The sequence below is a fragment of the Tursiops truncatus genome, chromosome X (genome assembly GCF_011762595.2).
Source record: "Tursiops truncatus isolate mTurTru1 chromosome X, mTurTru1.mat.Y, whole genome shotgun sequence".
Lineage (NCBI taxonomy): Eukaryota > Metazoa > Chordata > Mammalia > Artiodactyla > Delphinidae > Tursiops > Tursiops truncatus.
This window is the reverse complement of record NC_047055.1, coordinates 70,853,719-70,871,418: the sequence shown is the minus strand read 5'-3', so window position 1 is coordinate 70,871,418 and position 17,700 is coordinate 70,853,719. Positions and strand designations below refer to the sequence as shown.

At 36.6% G+C, this 17,700-nt stretch overlaps 1 protein-coding gene across 5 annotated transcripts in view; it reads left to right on the top strand.

Moving 5' to 3' along the window:
• ARHGEF9 (Cdc42 guanine nucleotide exchange factor 9) overlaps positions 1-17,700 on the top strand; it is a 204,772-nt gene that overhangs the window by 173,804 nt on the left and 13,268 nt on the right. For all 5 annotated transcript variants that reach the window (XM_073799672.1, XM_033849558.2, XM_073799669.1 and 2 more), the window contains exon 9: positions 2,533-2,601. In XM_073799672.1, coding sequence (XP_073655773.1) covers positions 2,533-2,601 — 69 coding nt within the window. The remainder of the gene's footprint in view (positions 1-2,532; positions 2,602-17,700) is intronic.

The window sequence follows — 17,700 nt, the reverse complement described above, 5'->3', positions numbered from 1 at the left end:
TCAAGTCATACATTTAAGTCTTCAGTGCACTTTGCATTGATTTTCATGTATGGTGTAAGGTAGAAGTTCAATTTCGTTCCTTTTCATGTGGATATCCACTTTTCACAGAACCATTTGTTGAGTAAACTATATTTTCCCCATTGTGTACTCTTGGCAGCCTTGTCAAAGATATGTTGACTGTATATGTGTGGGTTTCTTCTGGGCTCTCCCTCATGTTCAATTGGTCTATATGTCTGTCTTTATGCCAGCACCATACTGTTTTAATTACTGTAGCTTCATAGTATATTTTGAAACAGGAATTGTGATGCCTCCAGCTTTGTTCTTCTCCCTCAAGATTGCTTTAGCTATTATGGGTCTTTTGTGTTTCCACATGAATTCTAGGATTGATTTTTTTGTTTCTTTAAAAAATGCCATTGGGGTTTTGATTGGATTGCATTGAATCTGTAGATGACTTTGGGTGTGAATGGGCATTTAACAACATTAAGCCTTCCACTACAAGAAAAGTAAACTGCAGACCAATATCCCTAACAAAATACATGGGAAAATCCTCAATAAAACACTAGTAAACAAAATTCAACAGTACAATAAAAGGATCATACACCATGACCAAGTGGGATTTATCCCTGGGATACAAGGATTGTTCAATATATATAAATCAATTAATGTGATACACCACACTAACAAAATGAAGGAAAAAAATCACACGATCATCTTTATAGAGGCAGAAAAATCATTTGACACAATTCAACACCCTTTTATGATAAAAACTATCAAGGTATAGAAGGAAATTACCTCAACATAATAAAGGCCATGTATGGAAGGCTCACAGCTAACATCATAGTTAATGGGGAGAAGCTGAAAGCTTTTTCTCTAAGATCAGGTACAAGAAGGATGCCCACTTTCAACACTTCTAGTCAAAATAGTAGTGGAAGTCCTAGCTAGAGCAATTAGGCTTAATTAATTAATTAATGTCTCCAAATCAGGAAGGAAGAAGTAAAATTATTCCTGTTTCCAGATAACATCATCTCATGTATAGAAAACCCTAAAGACTCCACCAAAAGCTCTTACATCTAATAAATGAATTCAGTAAATTAGTAGGATACAAAGTCAACACAAAAAAGAAGTTGTGTTTCTATACACTAACAACAACCTCTCTGAAAAAGAAATTAAGCAAACAATCCCATTTACAGTTGCATCAGAAAGAATATAATACTTAGGAATAAACTTAACCAAGGAGGTAAAAGACTGGTACATGGAAAACTACAAAATATTGCTGAAAGAAATTAAAGAAGACACAAATAAATAGGCATTCTGTGTTCATGGAACAGAAGACAATGTTGATAAAATATCCATTTTACTGAAAGCCATCTGTAGACTCAATATGATCCTATTAAAACTCCAATGACATTTTTTACAGAAATTGAAAAAAAGGACAATCCTAAAATTCACGAGGATCCACAATACACCCATGAGAGAGAAGAACAAAGCTGGAGGCATCACAATTCCTGATTCTAAATATATTACAAAGCTACAGTAATTAAAACAGTATGGTGCTGGCATAAAGACAGACATATAGACTAATGGAATAGGATAGGGAGCTCAGAAATAAACCTACATGTATATATTCAACATATCTTCAACAAGGGTCCCAAGAATACACAATTGGGAAAGGATAGTTTTTCAATGAATGGTGTTGTGAAAACTGGATATCCACATGCAAAAGAATGAAATTGAACTCCTACCTTATACCATACATGAAAATCAGTTCAAAGTGAACTGAAGGCTTAAACATATGATTGGAGACTGTAAAAATACTAGAAGAAAACATTGGAGAAATACTTCTTGAAATTGTTCTTTGGCAATGATTTCTTGAATATGACACCAAAAACATGGACAGCAAAGCAAAAATAGACAAGTGGGACTACATACAACGAAAAAGCTTATGCACAGCAAAGGAAAGAAACAACAGAACAAAAAGACAACCTATTAAATGGGAGAAAATATTTGCAAACCATATATCTGATAATTTCCAAAATATATAAGGATCTCCTACAACTCAATTAGCCAAAAACCAAGTAACTCAATTAAAAAATTCACAAAGAACTTGCACAGACATCTTGGTTATTTCATTAATTACTTACTTTTTGCCATTCAATTTTTTTTCTTCTGAAAGTTTCGTTAAGTCTATATACATTTTCTGTTGTAATCACTTATCTTTGACTCATTTTTTTTCTTTTCTTTGTGTTTTTGCTTTTGGTTGTGAAATATCTTTCCACTTTATACTATATTTTATTCAACCATTCTCCATTTAACAGCCTCTTAACTCATGATCTCACTTTTTTTGCCCCTCTATACATTGAAATGCATTGTTGTAAGTCTTTGTCCAAGTTTCTGACCACTTTCCTTTTTTTGCTTTTCAAAACTTTTGATATATCTTGGCAAAATTACTCTTCCAGAAAATTTGTACTAATTTATACATTTAAGAAAGGTCTATGTTTCTCATAACAAAGTCATGTATTTTTTATGTTATAGGCTTTGAAATTTCTGAAAATCAGAAGAGGCAGGCTGCAATGACTGTGAGAAAAGTCCCGAAACAAAAAGGTAAAACTGCCTTTAACTACAAACTCCCTGACCTCACCCACTCTCGTTGTGAGACTGAGAAGCCATAGGCTATGTGCTTGCATATTCCTAGGCTTGTTTCCATGCTAAAGTTCACTTGGGGTGGTGGGAAATGACCAGATACCCAGGTGTCCCTGATGACAGTTGGCAAATTGTCTTAAAAGACTTAAGGTTTAGGAGTGAATAATTTAAGACAGTCATGTCCAAAGATAGTGCATTGGGTACAGGTAAAAATAGAACCTCTGTTTCCTTTATTTTCACTTAAATAAAAGAGAGAAACTAAACTTTACTAACAATTTTGAAACAGTTGGACAATAGTAAATTTGTAGAATTTATTAATATGTATAAATATATTAGGGTTATGTGCATAACAATTCTTTCATTGGTTTGGGAGCATTTGTGAAATCAGGAACCCCAAATCAGAATGGACAACTTCAAACTGAACCTAGACAGAAGATTCAGATAGTTATTCTCTTTTTGAACCATAAAGTATTTAAAAAAGAAAAATACCTTGGGGATCAATCTGAATATGAAATGAAGCTTTATTTTCTCATTTTCCTGAACTAGAAAAAATTAAAATGCTTAATTAAACAAAAGCTAGGAACTATCCCTTCTTTTTTTCGAGAACCTATTCAGTACCAGTCATTCTATATAAGTTCCTTCATTTCATTTTTATGGTACCCCTGAAAAGGCAGGCATTATTAGCCCCATTTTCCAGATGAAGAAACTGAGGATCTTTGGGATAAAGTGACTCTGAACTTAAGTCAGCTTGACTCCAAGTCCTCTGATCTCTCCTCTCCATCTCAGGGTTCTGATGATCCTCCATGATGGGAAAGCACAGCTCACTTTTTTGTCTTGCCTCAATTACTGACAACTCTTTCTATTACTGACAGCCACTATCATTGTCCCCAGGGTAGGCAATCTTTTTTTTTTAACATCTTTATTGGGGTATAATTGCTTTACAATGGTGTGTTAGTTTCTGCTTTATAACAAAGTGAATCAGTTATACATATACATATGTTCCCATATCTCTTCCCTCTTGCACCTCCCTCCCTCCCACCCTCCCTATCCCTCCAGACGGTCACAAAGCACCGAGCTGATCTCCCTGTGCTATGTGGCTGCTTCCCACTAGCTATCTACCTTACGTTTGGTAGTGTATATATGTCCATGCCTCTTTCTTGCTTTGTCACAGCTCACCCTTCCCCCTCCCCATATCCTCAAGTCCGTTCTCCAGTAAGTCTGTGTCTTTATTCCTGTCTTACCCCTAGGTTCTTCATGACATTTTTTTTCTTAAATTCCATATATATGTGTTAGCATATGGTATTTGTCTTTCTCTTTCTGACTTACTTCACTCTGTATGGCAGACTCTAGGTCTATGCACCTCATTACAAATAGCTCAATTTCATTTCTTTTTATGGCTGAGTAATATTCCATTGTATATATGTGCCACATCTTCTTTATCCATTCATCTGATGATGGGCACTTAGGTTGTTTCCATCTCTGGGCTATTGTAAATAGAGCTGCAATGAACATTTTGGTACATGACTCTTAATGAGACTTCACTTTCCCTAGGTCCTCCCTTGTGCTCTTTTAAAGGGCTGTTTGGTCCAGAATGAGTCACCATATAAAATGATCAGATTCAAGTTGCCTGAAATTCTAGCAGCCACATAAAGCACCCTTAATTATTCCTAATGAGGTTCCTTTTCATTGAGGAGGCTGAGTGCCTGTGAAGATCTGATTTCCAGTTGAGTGCACCTGGCTTGGGCCTCTGGCTAGACATGGCCTTCCTTCCAACTGTTTGTTGCTTCTTACTCTTGGGAGGCCCTCACTGGCACTTTCCCTCATCATGGAAATATGATTCACTTTAGATAGGGAATTAAAGGCAACCACTTCTAACTTCTTAGGCATGAAAACATGATAATTTAGAAAGTAATCTGGAGTTCATAACAGTAAGTCTATGATCTGTATGAATAGTAGAATCCTTTGAGAGAATGTGCTTCTTCCTTAGAGATATGAGCCCCAGCCACCTGGACAGTCCTCAGGTTACAAAGTGGTTACTGTCCTACTGGCCCACATCTGTCTCCTGGAGGCTCTCACCTCCTGAGCTTCTCTCACTCTGAATTCCTCCACTGTCTCTACCACACTAACCTTCATGATGGGATGGTGTTCCTTTACTTCAGCCCAAGTTCCCTCAAGTCTATCTGAGACTGGCTTATCTTTTCACTGAGAAACCATAAAGCAGAGGAACATGCACAAAGCAACGAACTAGAAAACAATCCTACTCGCTCATACCAAACCTTTGTGTCAGGTTCCTTCTCTGCCTTGTCTCAAGGCTATCCCTTGCATGTCTCCTCTTGTCTCCCAATATTTAAACAATGGTTCACCTAAACAGCTTTCCATGTTTAATAGCAATCCTGAAGTCTTCAAAGAAACTTATCTAGTCTCAAACTTCACAGAATTCCTAAAAATTGATTCCCTTATTTCTATTTCGAGTTTTCAAGGCTCTCCTAGTCCAGGGCTGTGGTAACTGATATATTTTGAGACTCAAGGGCACTACACATGTAGAAGTGATTGTACAGCTTAGTAGTACAATAGTTTTATCATATACATAGGAAGAGCAAGAAGGGAGTTCTCTCAGATACCTGAGAAAGCCAGCTTTCTTAATCCTGCCAATAACTCCTTCCTGGAAGTGATGGGGAGCATTGTTGTTAGGATTTCTCTAGTTCAGATTTAATACAGATTCCAACACAATCTGTAATGCCATGGGACCTTATTAACTCAGTCTACTCTTCTAGAGAAGGGGAAGCCTGGCTGGAAGAAAAGCAGAGAGGACAGAGCCTAGCTCCAAGGGAGGCCTTTTCACTTTACATTTGCCTTTTTACACTGCATTGTTTTTAAGAATTGATATATAACTTCTTGAGAGTTGGTTGCTAATTCCTGGTTCATCAACCCATTTCAGTTTGTCATCATGGAGCTCCCTAGGGCCATGAGTACAGTCCCAATCTCCAGAGGCTTTAGGGCCAGCTCAAAATCAAATGAGTACCCCAGAATAACTAAAATAAACTTGAAATAGAATAAAGTTTGAATAATAAGTCTACCCTGATTTGAAAACTAATTATATAGCTACAATAACCAAGACAGTTTGGTGTTCGTAGAGGGATAGACATGTTAGATCAATGGAACAGAATAGAGAAACCAAAAACAGACCTACACAAATATGCCCAACTGATTTTTCACAAAGGTACAAAAGCAATTCAGTGGAGGAAGGATGCCTTTTAAACAAATGGCACTGAAGCAATTGGGCTTCCACAGGCCGAAAGTAAAAATAATCTCAACCTAATTTCACACCCTATAAAAATTAACTCAAAATAGATAATGAACTTAAATTTAAAGCTACAAAACTTTTAGAAAACAGTAGGAGAAGATCATCAGGATTTAGGTCTAGGCAAAGAAGTTCTTAGAACTGACACCAAAAGCTTGAACTATAAAATAAAAAATTGATAAAATTAACCTCATCAAAATAGAAAATTTTGCCCCATGAAAGACCATGTAAAGAGGATGAAAAAACAAGCTACAGGCTAGGGAATATATTTGCGAACCACGTATCTGACAAAACATTGGTATCTAGAATATATAAAGAACTCTCAAACCTCAATAGTAAGGGCTTCCCTGGTGGCACAGTCGTTGAGAATCTGCATGCCAATACAAGGGACACGGGTTTGAGCCCTGGTCTGGGAAGATCCCACATGTCGCGGAGCAACTAGGCCCATGAGCCACAACTACTGATCCTGTGCATCTGGAGCTTGTGCTCCACAAGAGAGGCCACGACAGTGAGAGGCCCATGCACCGTGATGAAGAGTGGCCCCCACTCGCCGCAACTAGAGAAAGCCCTTGCACAGAAACTAAGACCCAACACAGCCATAAATAAATAAATAAAATTTTAAAAACTCAATAGTAAAAACAAACAAACAAAACTACACACTTCAATTAGAAAATGGGCAAGACAGATAATTCACTGAAGAGGATATATGGATATCAGTTACACACATGAAAAGATGTTCAACATTATTAATCATTGGAAATATGTAAATTAAAACCACAATGAGATGTCATTACATATCTATTACAAAGGCTAAAATAGAAAAAAATTGTGAAAACACCAAATGTTGGCAAGGGTGCATGGAAACAGAATCATTCATACCTTGCTTGTGAGAATGTAAAACAGTACAGCCACTATTTTATGTAATAGTTTGGTAGTTTCTTAAGACATAAAACATACAACTACCAAATGACCCAGCAATGACACATCTGGGCATTTATCCCAGAGAAACAAAAACTTATTGTCACTTAAAAACTTCTAAACAAATACCCATAGCAGCTTTTTCATAATAGCCCAAACTAGAAACAACGTAGATGTCTTTCAATGGGTGTAATTAAGCAGATTCTGGTACATCTATACCATGGAATATAACACATCAATAAAAAGGAGCCAACTATTGGTACATAAACCAACTTGGGAGAATTTCTAAGGATTCATGCTGATTGAGAAAAGCCAACATCCAAAGGTTACATATGGTATAACTCCATTTATATAACGTTCTTCAGATGATATAATTTGGAAATAGGGAACATATTAGTGCTTGCCAGGGGTTAAGGAGGGAGTAGGGAAAGGAAAGAAGTGAGTGTGGTTATAAAAGAATAACACGAGTAATCCTTGTGATGATAGAAATGTTATGACTCTTGACTGTATCCTGTAACAATGTTAATATCCTAGCTGTAATATTGTAATATAGTTTTGCAAAATGCTATCATTGGAGAAATTGAGTAAAGGGTGCAAGGTATATCTCTATATTTTCTCTTACAACTGCATGTGAATCTACAATGATCTCAAAATAAAAAGCTTAATTTAAGAAATAAAATGAGCACTCCCCAAATTCCCTCCCTAATATCTACATATAATTGTTTGGCCTCTGGAACACTTGTATTTTTGACACTTACCACCTTTGAAAACTGACAACATCCTCAAAATGACAAAATAGTTTTCTACTGTCATCTCCCTAAAGAACACAGATTTTCACCAACAGATGAGAGTTTTTTTGTAAAAGTCTGGGAGTCCAGTGGAGAAGTTCCAGACCAAATAATCTATGATTGGATGTATAGATGAGGCCAGTCAATAAAAACTGGAGGAGGTGACAGCAACACAAGACTAGAAGGAATATGAAAAATCAAGGAAACAAGACATCATCAATGGAATGCAATAATTTCCAGAAGCTGACACACAAAGACCAGGAGATCTGTGATTTGCATGATAAACAATTCAAAATCATTGTTTTAAGGAAGCTCAATGAGCTACAATAGAAACAATTCAACAACATCAGGAAAACATCATGAACAAAATAAGAAATTTAACAGAGTAGAAATCATAAAAAGAACCAAACAAGTTATAGAGCTGAAGAATACAATGTATGAAATGAAAAATACAGTAGACAGCATCAATAGCAGACCTGATGAGCCAGCAGAAAGTATCTGTGAAGTCAAAGAAAGATCATTTGAAATTGACTAGTCAGAGTAGGAAAAAAAAAAGAATCTAAAAGAGTGAAGTATGCCTGTGTGACTTATAGGATAAAATTAAGATTAACAATCTACAAAATATTGGAGTCCCAGAAGAAGAGAGGGAGAAAGGGGAAGAAAGATCATTTAAATAAATAATGACTAGGACTTCCCAATTCTGGGTAGATATTTGAATATCTAAGTTCATGTGGCTCACTGGTCTCCAAACAATTCAACCCAAAATGGTCTTCTCTAAGATACATTATAATAAAGCTGTCTAAAATCAAAGACAAAAAGAGAAGGTTAAGAGCAGCAAGAGAAAAAAACGAATCTCATATGCATGGGAACCTGCATAAGGCTATCAGCAGATTTCTCAACAGAAACCTAGCAGGCAAGGAGAGAGTGGAATGATATATTCAAAGTACTGAAAGAAAATAACACCCAACCAAGAATGCTGTACCCAGAAAAGTTGTCTTCAGAAATAAAGGAGAGAAAAAGAATTTTCCAGACCAAAAAAAAAAAAAAAAAAAAAAAAGCTGAAAGAGTTAATCACCACTAGATTTGTCTTACAATAAATGCTGAAGGTTCTTCAAGCTGAAATGAAAGTATGCTAATTAGTAACACGAAAACGTGAAGAAGAAAATATGACAGGGGCAGGAGACAAGATGGCAGAGTAGAAGGACTTGAGCTTATCTCCTCTCACAAAAACAACAAAATCAAAATTAACTGCTGAATAACCACCGACAAAAAAGACCCCAACCTACCAAAATATGCACTCTACACCCAAAGACAAAGAGGAAGCCACAACGAGATGGTAGGAGGGGTGCTTCTGCAATATAATCAAATCCTATACCCACCAACTGGGCAACCCACAAACTGGAAAATTAATATATCACAGAGGTTCTCCTACAGGAGTGAGAGTTCTGAGCCCCACATCAGTCTCCCCAGCCTGGGGGTCTGGCAATGGGAAGAGGAGCACACAAAACATTTGGCTTTGAAGGCCAGTGGGCTTGAGTCTAGGAGTTCCACAGGACTGGTGGAAACAGACTACACCCTTGGAGGGAGCACACAAGGTTTCACATGCACTGGTACCCAGGGCAAAGCAGTGACTCCATAGGATCCTGGGTCAGACCTACCTGCGGGCCTTGGAGAGTATCCTAGGGAGGCAGGGGTCGGCTGTGGGTCACTGTGGGGACAAGGACACTGGTGGTGGGGTCTCCAAGGAATATTGATCATCATGAGCTCTCCCAGAGGTCATCATATTGACACCAAGACCTGGACAACAGCCTGTAGGATCCAGCACTTGAATGCCTCAGACCAAACAATGAACATGGTGAGAACACAGCCCCACCCATCAGCAGACAGGCTGCCTAAAGTTGTCCTGAGCCAACAACCACCTATAAACACACCATTTGCCATGGCCTTACCCCCAGAGGGACAAGATCTAGCTCCACCCACCAGTGGGCAGACACCAGTCTCTCCCACCAGGAAGCCTGTATAAGCCACTGGTCCCACCTCACCCAGCAAGGTGCAGACACCAGAAGCAAGAAAAGCTACAATCCTGTAGTGTGAGGAACAGAGACCACAAAGACAGAAATCTAAACAAAATGAGATGGCAGAGAAATATGTTCCAGAGGAAAGAACAAGATAAAACCCCAGAAGAACAGCTAAGTGAAGTGGAGATAGGCAACCTATCTGGAAAAGAATCCAGAGTAATGAGAGTAAAGATGATTCAAGATGTCAGAAAAAAAAATGGAGCACAGACCAATAGGATACAAGAAATGTTTAATAAAGCGCTAGAAGCTTAAAAGAACAAAGATTAAACAATACAATAACTGCAATGAAAAATGCACTAGAAGGAATCAATAGAAAAAGTGAGGCAGAAGAACAAATAAGTGAGCTGGAAGACAGATTGGGGGAAATTGCTGCTGCAAAACAGAATAAAGAAAAAAAGAATGAAAAGAAATGAGGACAGACTCAGAGACATCTGGGACAACATTAAATGCGAAAACATTTGCATTATAGGGGTCCCAGAAGGAGAAGAGAGAGAGAAAGGTCCTGAGAAAATATTTAAAGAGATAATAGCCAAAAACTTCCCTTACATGGGAAAGGAAACACCCACTCAAGACCAGGAAGTGCAGAGAGTCCCATACAGGATAAACCCAAGGAGGGACATACTGAGGCACATATTAATAAAATTGACAAAAAAGGCAGAGAAAATATTAAAAGCAACAAAGGAAAAGCAACAAATAACACACAAGGGAATTTCCATAAAGTTATCAGCTGATTGTTCAACAATAGCTCTGCAGCCCCAAAGGGAGTGGCATGATATATCTAAAGCCATGAAAGGGAAAAAACACAACCAAGAATACTCTACCAAGCAAAGCTCTCATACAGATTCCATGGTAAAACAAATGCTTTACAAAAAAAAGCTAAGAAAATTCACCACCACCAAACCAGCTGTACAACAAATGCTAAGGGGAATTCTCTAGATGGAAAAGAAAAGACCACAACTAGAAACAAGAAAATTATGAATGGGAAAGTGCAACAGTAAAGGCAAACATACAGTAAAGGTAGGCAAGCATCCACACAAAATATGATAACAAAAACAGCAATAGTGAGAAGAGGAGCATACAAATGCAGGATATTGGAAATCCATTTAAAATTAAGAGACCAGCAACTTTAAAAAACCTTGTATATATGTAGTCTGCTATATCAAAACCTCATGGTAAGCGGAAAGCAAAAATCTAGAACAGATACAAACACACAAAAAAAGAAAAAGCAATCCAAACACAACAATAAACATAGTCATCAAATCACAAGAGAAGAGAACAAAAAGGGAAGGGAAGAAAAAAGGACTACAGAAACTAATCCAAAACAATTAACAAAATAGCAATAAGAACATACAGATCAGTAATTATCTTAAATGTAAATGGATTAAATCCTCAAACAAAAAGCCATAGACTGGCATAATTGATTTAAAAAAGAAAAAGAAGATGTGGTATATATATGCAATGGAATATTACTCAGCCATAAAAAGGAACAAAATTGGGTCATTTGTAGAGACATGGATGGACCTAGAGACTGTCATACAGAGTGAAGTATGTCAGAAAGAGAAAAACAAATATCATATATTAACACATATATGTGGAATCTAGAAAAATAGTACAGATGAACCAGTTTGCAAGGCAGAAATAGAGACATAGGTGTAGAGAACAAATGTATGGACACCAAGGGGGAATGGGGGTTGCATGAATTGGGAGAATGGGATTGACATATATACACTAATATGTATAAAATAGAAAACTATCAAGAACCTGTTGTATAACAAAGGGAACTCCACTTCGCTGTGCAGTAGAAACTAACATGACATTGTAAAACAACTATATCCAAATTAAAAAAAAAAAGACACATATATGCTGTCTACAAGAGACCCACATGAAATCTAGAGACACATACAGACTGAAAATGAGGGGATGGAAAAAGGTATTCCATGCAAATGGAAATCAAAAGAAAGCTGGAGTAGTGATACTCATATCAGACAAAATAGAGTTTAAAATAAAGACTGTTACAAGAGACAAAAAGGATACCACATAATGAGCAAAGCATCAATCCAAGAAGAAGATATAACAATTGTAAATATTTATGCACCCAACATAGGAGCACCTCAATATATAAGGCAAATTCTTACAGCCATAAAATGAGAAATTGACAGTAACACAATAATATCGGGGCAATTTAACACCCCATTTTCATCAATGGACAGATCATTCAGACAGAAAATCAATAAGGAAACAAAAGCTTAAATGACACATTAGACAAATGGACTTAATTGATATTTATAGAATATTCCATTTAAAAGGAGAAGATGCACATTCTTCTCAAGTGCACATAGAACATTTTCCAGGACAGATAACATGGTGTACCATACAGTAAGCCTCATTATATTTAAGAAAATTGAAATTATATCAAGCCAGCACTCCAACTGCAATGTTGAGATTAGGAATCAACTACATGAAAAAAAAACTGCAAAAAGCAGAAACATGTGGAGGCTAACTATATGTTACTGAACAACAAATGGATCACTGAAGAAATCAAAGAGGAAATTCAAAACTACCTAGAGACAGACGAAAATGAAAACACGATGATCCAAAACGTATGGGATGCAGCAAAAGCAGTTCTAAGAGTGAAGTTTGTAGCAATGCAGTCTTACCTTAGGAACCAAGAAAAATCACAAATAAACAACAAAAATTTACACCGTAAGCAACTAGAGAAATAAGAACAAACAAAACCCAAAGTTAGTACAAGGAAAGAAATCATAAACATCAGAACAGAAACAAATGCAATAGAGATGATGAAAACAAGAGAAAAGACAGTGAAACTAAAAGCTGGTTCTTTGAAAAGATAAACAACATTGATAAACTTTAAGCCAGCCCCATCAAGAAAAAAAGGGATAGGGCTCAGATCACTAAAATTAGATATGAAAAAGAAGTTACTTTGGACAACACAGAAATACAAAGGATCATAAGAGACTACTACAGGCAACTACATGCCAATAAAATGGACAACCTAGAAGAAATGGACAAATCCTTAGAAAGGTAAAACCTCCCAAGACTGAACCAGGAAGAAATAGAAAATATGAATAGAGCAATCACAAGTACTGAAATTGAAACTTATTTTTAAAAATTCAGGGCTTCCCTGGTGGCACAGTGGTTGAGAGTCCGCCTGCCAATGCAGGGAAGCGAGTTCGTGCCCTGGTCCGGGAGGATCCCACATGCTGCGGAGCGGCTGGGCCTGTGAGCCATGGCCGCTGAACCTGTGCATCTGGAGCCTGTGCGCTGCAACAGGAGAGGCCACAACAGTGAGAGGCCCGCGTACTGAAAAAAAAAAAAAAAAACTTCACACAAAAGTCCAACATCAGATGGCTTCACAGGCAAATTCTGTCAAACATTTAGAGAAGAGTTAACACCTATCCTTCTCAAACTCTTCCAAAATATAGCAAGGAGGGACACTCCCTAACTCATTCTACGAGGCCACCATCACCCTAATACCAAAACCAGATGCAGATACCACAAAAAAATAAAATTATAGGCCAATATCACTGAAGAACATAGATGGAAAAATCCTCAACAAAATACTAGCAAAACAAATCCAACAATATGTTAAAAGGATCAACCACTACAATCAAGTGGGATTTATCCCAGGGATACAAGGATTTTTCATTATCCCCAAATTAGTCACTGTGATATACCACATTAACAAATTAAAAAGTATAAAAAAATATGATTATCTCAATAGATGCAGAAAGGCTTTTTACAATTCCAACACCCATTTATGATAAAAGCTGTCCAGAAAGTGGTCATAAATGGAACCTACCTCAACATAATAAAGGCCATATACAACAAACCCACAGCTAACATCACACTCAATGGTAAAAGCTGAAAGTATTTCCTCTAAGATCAGGAACAAGAAAAGGATGTCCACTCTCACCACTTTTATTCAAGTTCTGGGAGTCCTAGCCACAGCAACCAGAGAAGAAAAAGAAATGAGCAGGATCTAAACTGGAAAAGAAGTAAAACTGTCACTGTTTTCAGATGACGTGGTACTATACATTGATGATTCTGAAGACATTACCAGAAAACTACTAGAGCATATCAATGAATTTAATAAAGTTGCAGGATACAAAATTAACACTCAGAAATCACTTGTATTTGTGTACACTAACAGCAAAAATCAGAAAGAAAATAAGGAAACAATCCCATTTACCATCTCATCAAAAAGAATAAAATACCTAGGAATAAACCTACCTAACGAGACAAAAGACCTGTACTCTGAAAACTATAAGACTCTGATGAAAGAAATTGAAGGTGACACAGATGGAAAGATATACCATGTTCTTGGTTTGGAAGAATCAATATTGTCAAAATGACTATACTACCCAAGGCAATCTACAGATTCAATGCAATCCCTATTAATTTACCAATAACATTTTTCACAGAACTAGAACAATTTTTTTTAATTTATATGGAAACAAAAGGCTCTGTATAGCCAAAGTAATCCTGAGAAAGAAAAATGGAGCTGGAGGTATCAGGCTCCCTGACTTCAGACTATACTACAAAACTAAAGTTATCAAAAAGACCTACTGTATAGCTCAGGGAAATCTGATCAATACTCTGTAATAATCTAAATGGGAAATGAATCTGCAAAAGGATAGATACATCTGTGTGTATAACTGAATCACTCTGCTGTACACCGGAAACTAACACAAAATTGTTAATCAACTCCGATATAAAACAAAAAGTTAAAAAATCATTTCCAAAAATGTATGGTAGTGGCACAAAAACAGAAATATAGATCAGTGGAACAGAATAGAAAGCCCAGAAATAAACCCATGCACCTATGGTCAATTAATCTACGACAAAGGAGGCAAGGAAATACAGTGGACAAAAGACAGTCTCTTCAATGAATGGTGCTGGGGAAACTGGACAGCTACATGTACAAGAATAAAACTAGAACATTCTCTAACACCACACACAAAAGTAAACTCAAAGTGGATTAATGACCTAAATGTAAGACCAGATACTATAAAACTCTTTGAGGAAAACATAGGCACAAGATTCTTTGACATAAGTTTCAGCAATATCTTTTTGGATCCACCTCCTAGAGTACTGAAAATAAAAACAAAAATAAACAAATGGGACCTAATTAAACTTACAAGCTTTTGCACAGCAAGGAAAACCATAAAAAAAAAGACAACCCACAGAATGGTAGAAAATATTTGCAAATGAAGCAACTGACAAGGGAATAAACTCCAAATATACAAACAGCTCATGCAGCTCACTATCAAAAAAAATAAACAAACAAACAACCCAATCAAAAAGTGGGCAGAAGATCTAATAGACATCCCTCCAAAGAAGACATATAGATGGCCAAAATCACATGAAAAGATGCTCAACATTGCTAATTATTAGAGAAATGCAAATCAAAACTACAATGAGGTATTACCACAGACCGGTCAGAATGGCCATCATCATAAAGTCTGCAAACAAATGCTGGAGAGGGTGTGGAGTAAAGGGAACCCTCCCACACTGTTGGTGGGAATGTAAATTGGTACAGCCACTATGGAGAACAGTATGGAAGTTCTTTAAAAAACTAAAAATAGAGCTACCATATGATCCAGCAATCCTTCTCCTAGGCATATATCCAGAGAAAACCATAAATCAAAAAGATACATGAAGCACCGAGCTGATCTCCCTGTGCTATTCAGCTGCTTCCCACTAGCTATCTATTTTACATTTGTTAGTGGAGAGGTGGGGGGGAGATGCAAGAGGGAGGAGAGATGGGAATATATGTTTACGTATAGCTGATTCACTTTGTTATAAAGCTGAAATTAACACACCATTGTAAAGTAATTATACTCCAATAAATATGTTAAAAAAATAAAAAAGAAACATTCACCCCAATGTTCATCGCAGTGCTATTTACAATAGCCAGGACATGGAAGGAACCTAAATGTTCATCAATGGATGAATGGATAAAGATGTGGTACATATATACAATGGGATATTACTCAGCCATAAAAAAGAACAAAATAATGCTATTTGAAGCTACATGGATGGACCTAGTGATTGTCATACTGAGTGAAGTAAGTCCGACAGAGTAAGTCATATATCATATGGTATTGATTATATGTGTAATCTAAAAAATGGTACAAATGAACTTATTTACAAAACAAAAATAGAGTCACAGATATAGAAAACAAACTTATGATTACCAAAGTGGAAAGGGAGAGAGAGATAAATTGGGAGATTGGGACTGACATATACACACTACTATATATAAAATAAATAACTAATAAGAACCTACTGTATAGTACAGGGAACTCTGCTCAATACTCTGTAATGACCTTTATGGGAAAAGAATCTAAAAAAGAGCAGATATATGTATATGTTTAACTGATTCACTTTGCTATACAACAGGAACTAACAAAATATTGTAAATCAACTATATTCCAATAAAAGTGAAGTAAGTCAGAAAGAGAAAGACAAATACCGTATGCTAACACATATATATGGAATTTAAGGGAAAAAAATGTGAAGAACCTAGGGGTAAGACAGGAATAAAGACACAGACCTACTAGAGAATGGACTTGAGGATATGGGGAGGAGGAAGGGTAAGCTGTGACAAAGTGAGAGGGTGGCATGGACATATATACACTACCAAATGTAAAATAGCTAGTGGGAAGCAGCCGCATAGCACAGGGAGATCAGCTTGGTGCTTTGTGACCACCTAGAGGGGTGGGATAGGGAGGATGGGAGGGAGGGAGACACAAGAGGGAAGAGATATGGGAACATATGTGTATGTATAACTGATTCACTTTGTTATTAAAGCAGAAACTAACACACCATTGTAAAGCGATTATACTCCAATAAAGATGTAAAAAAAAAAAAATAAGCCAAAGACCTAAGTAGACATTTTTCAAAGAAAATATTCCAACAGCCAACAGGTACACGAAAAGTACCTCAGCATCATTCATCATCAGGAAATGCAAATCAAAACCACTATGAGATATTACCTCACACCTTTCAGAAAGGCTGTTATCAAAAGACAAGTGCTGGGAAGGATGTAGAGAAAGGAGACCCTTTTATACTGTTGGTGGGAGTGTAAGTTGGTACAGCTGCTATGGAAAACAGTATGGAGGTTCATTAAAAAATTAAAAATAGAGCTACCGTATAATTCAATTCCAGTTCTGGGTATATATCTAAAGAAAAGAAATAACTATCTTGAAGAGCTATCTGTACCCCATATTTGTTACTGCATTATTCATAATAGCCAAGACATAGAAACAACCTAAGTGTCCTTTGACAGATAAATAGATAAAATAAATATATACAAACACACACAATGGAATATTATTCAGCTGTAGAAAGAGGGAAATCTTGTCTTTTCCACATTGTGGACTAACCTGGAAGGTGTTATGCTAAATGAAATAATTCAGACAAAGAAAGACAAATACTGTATGATATCACTCATATGGGGAATCTAATAAAACCGAATTTGTAGAAACAGAGAAGATTGATGTTTGCCACATGCAAGGGGTTTTGGGTTGGGGAAATAGGTGAATGTGGTCAAAAGGTAGAGTTTCAGTTATAAAATAAATGAGGTTGAGGAAGTAACATACGGCATGAAGACTAAAGTTAGCAAAACTGTATTGTATATTTGAAAGTTGCTAAGAGAGTAGATTGTAAAAGTTCTCATCAAAAGAAAAAACGTGTAACTATGTGAAGTGATGGATGTTAAGTGACCTTAATGTGCTTATCTTTTTGCAGTATATACATATATCAAATCATTATGTTGTACACCTTAATCTTATACAATGTAATATGTCTATTATTGTCTCAAATTAGGGAAAAATACAAAATCTGAGCAGACAAATAACAAGTGAGAAGGTTGAATCAGTAGTCAAACCTCCCAACAAAGGAAAGCCCAGGAACAGATAGATGGTTTCACTGGTGAATTACATGAAACATT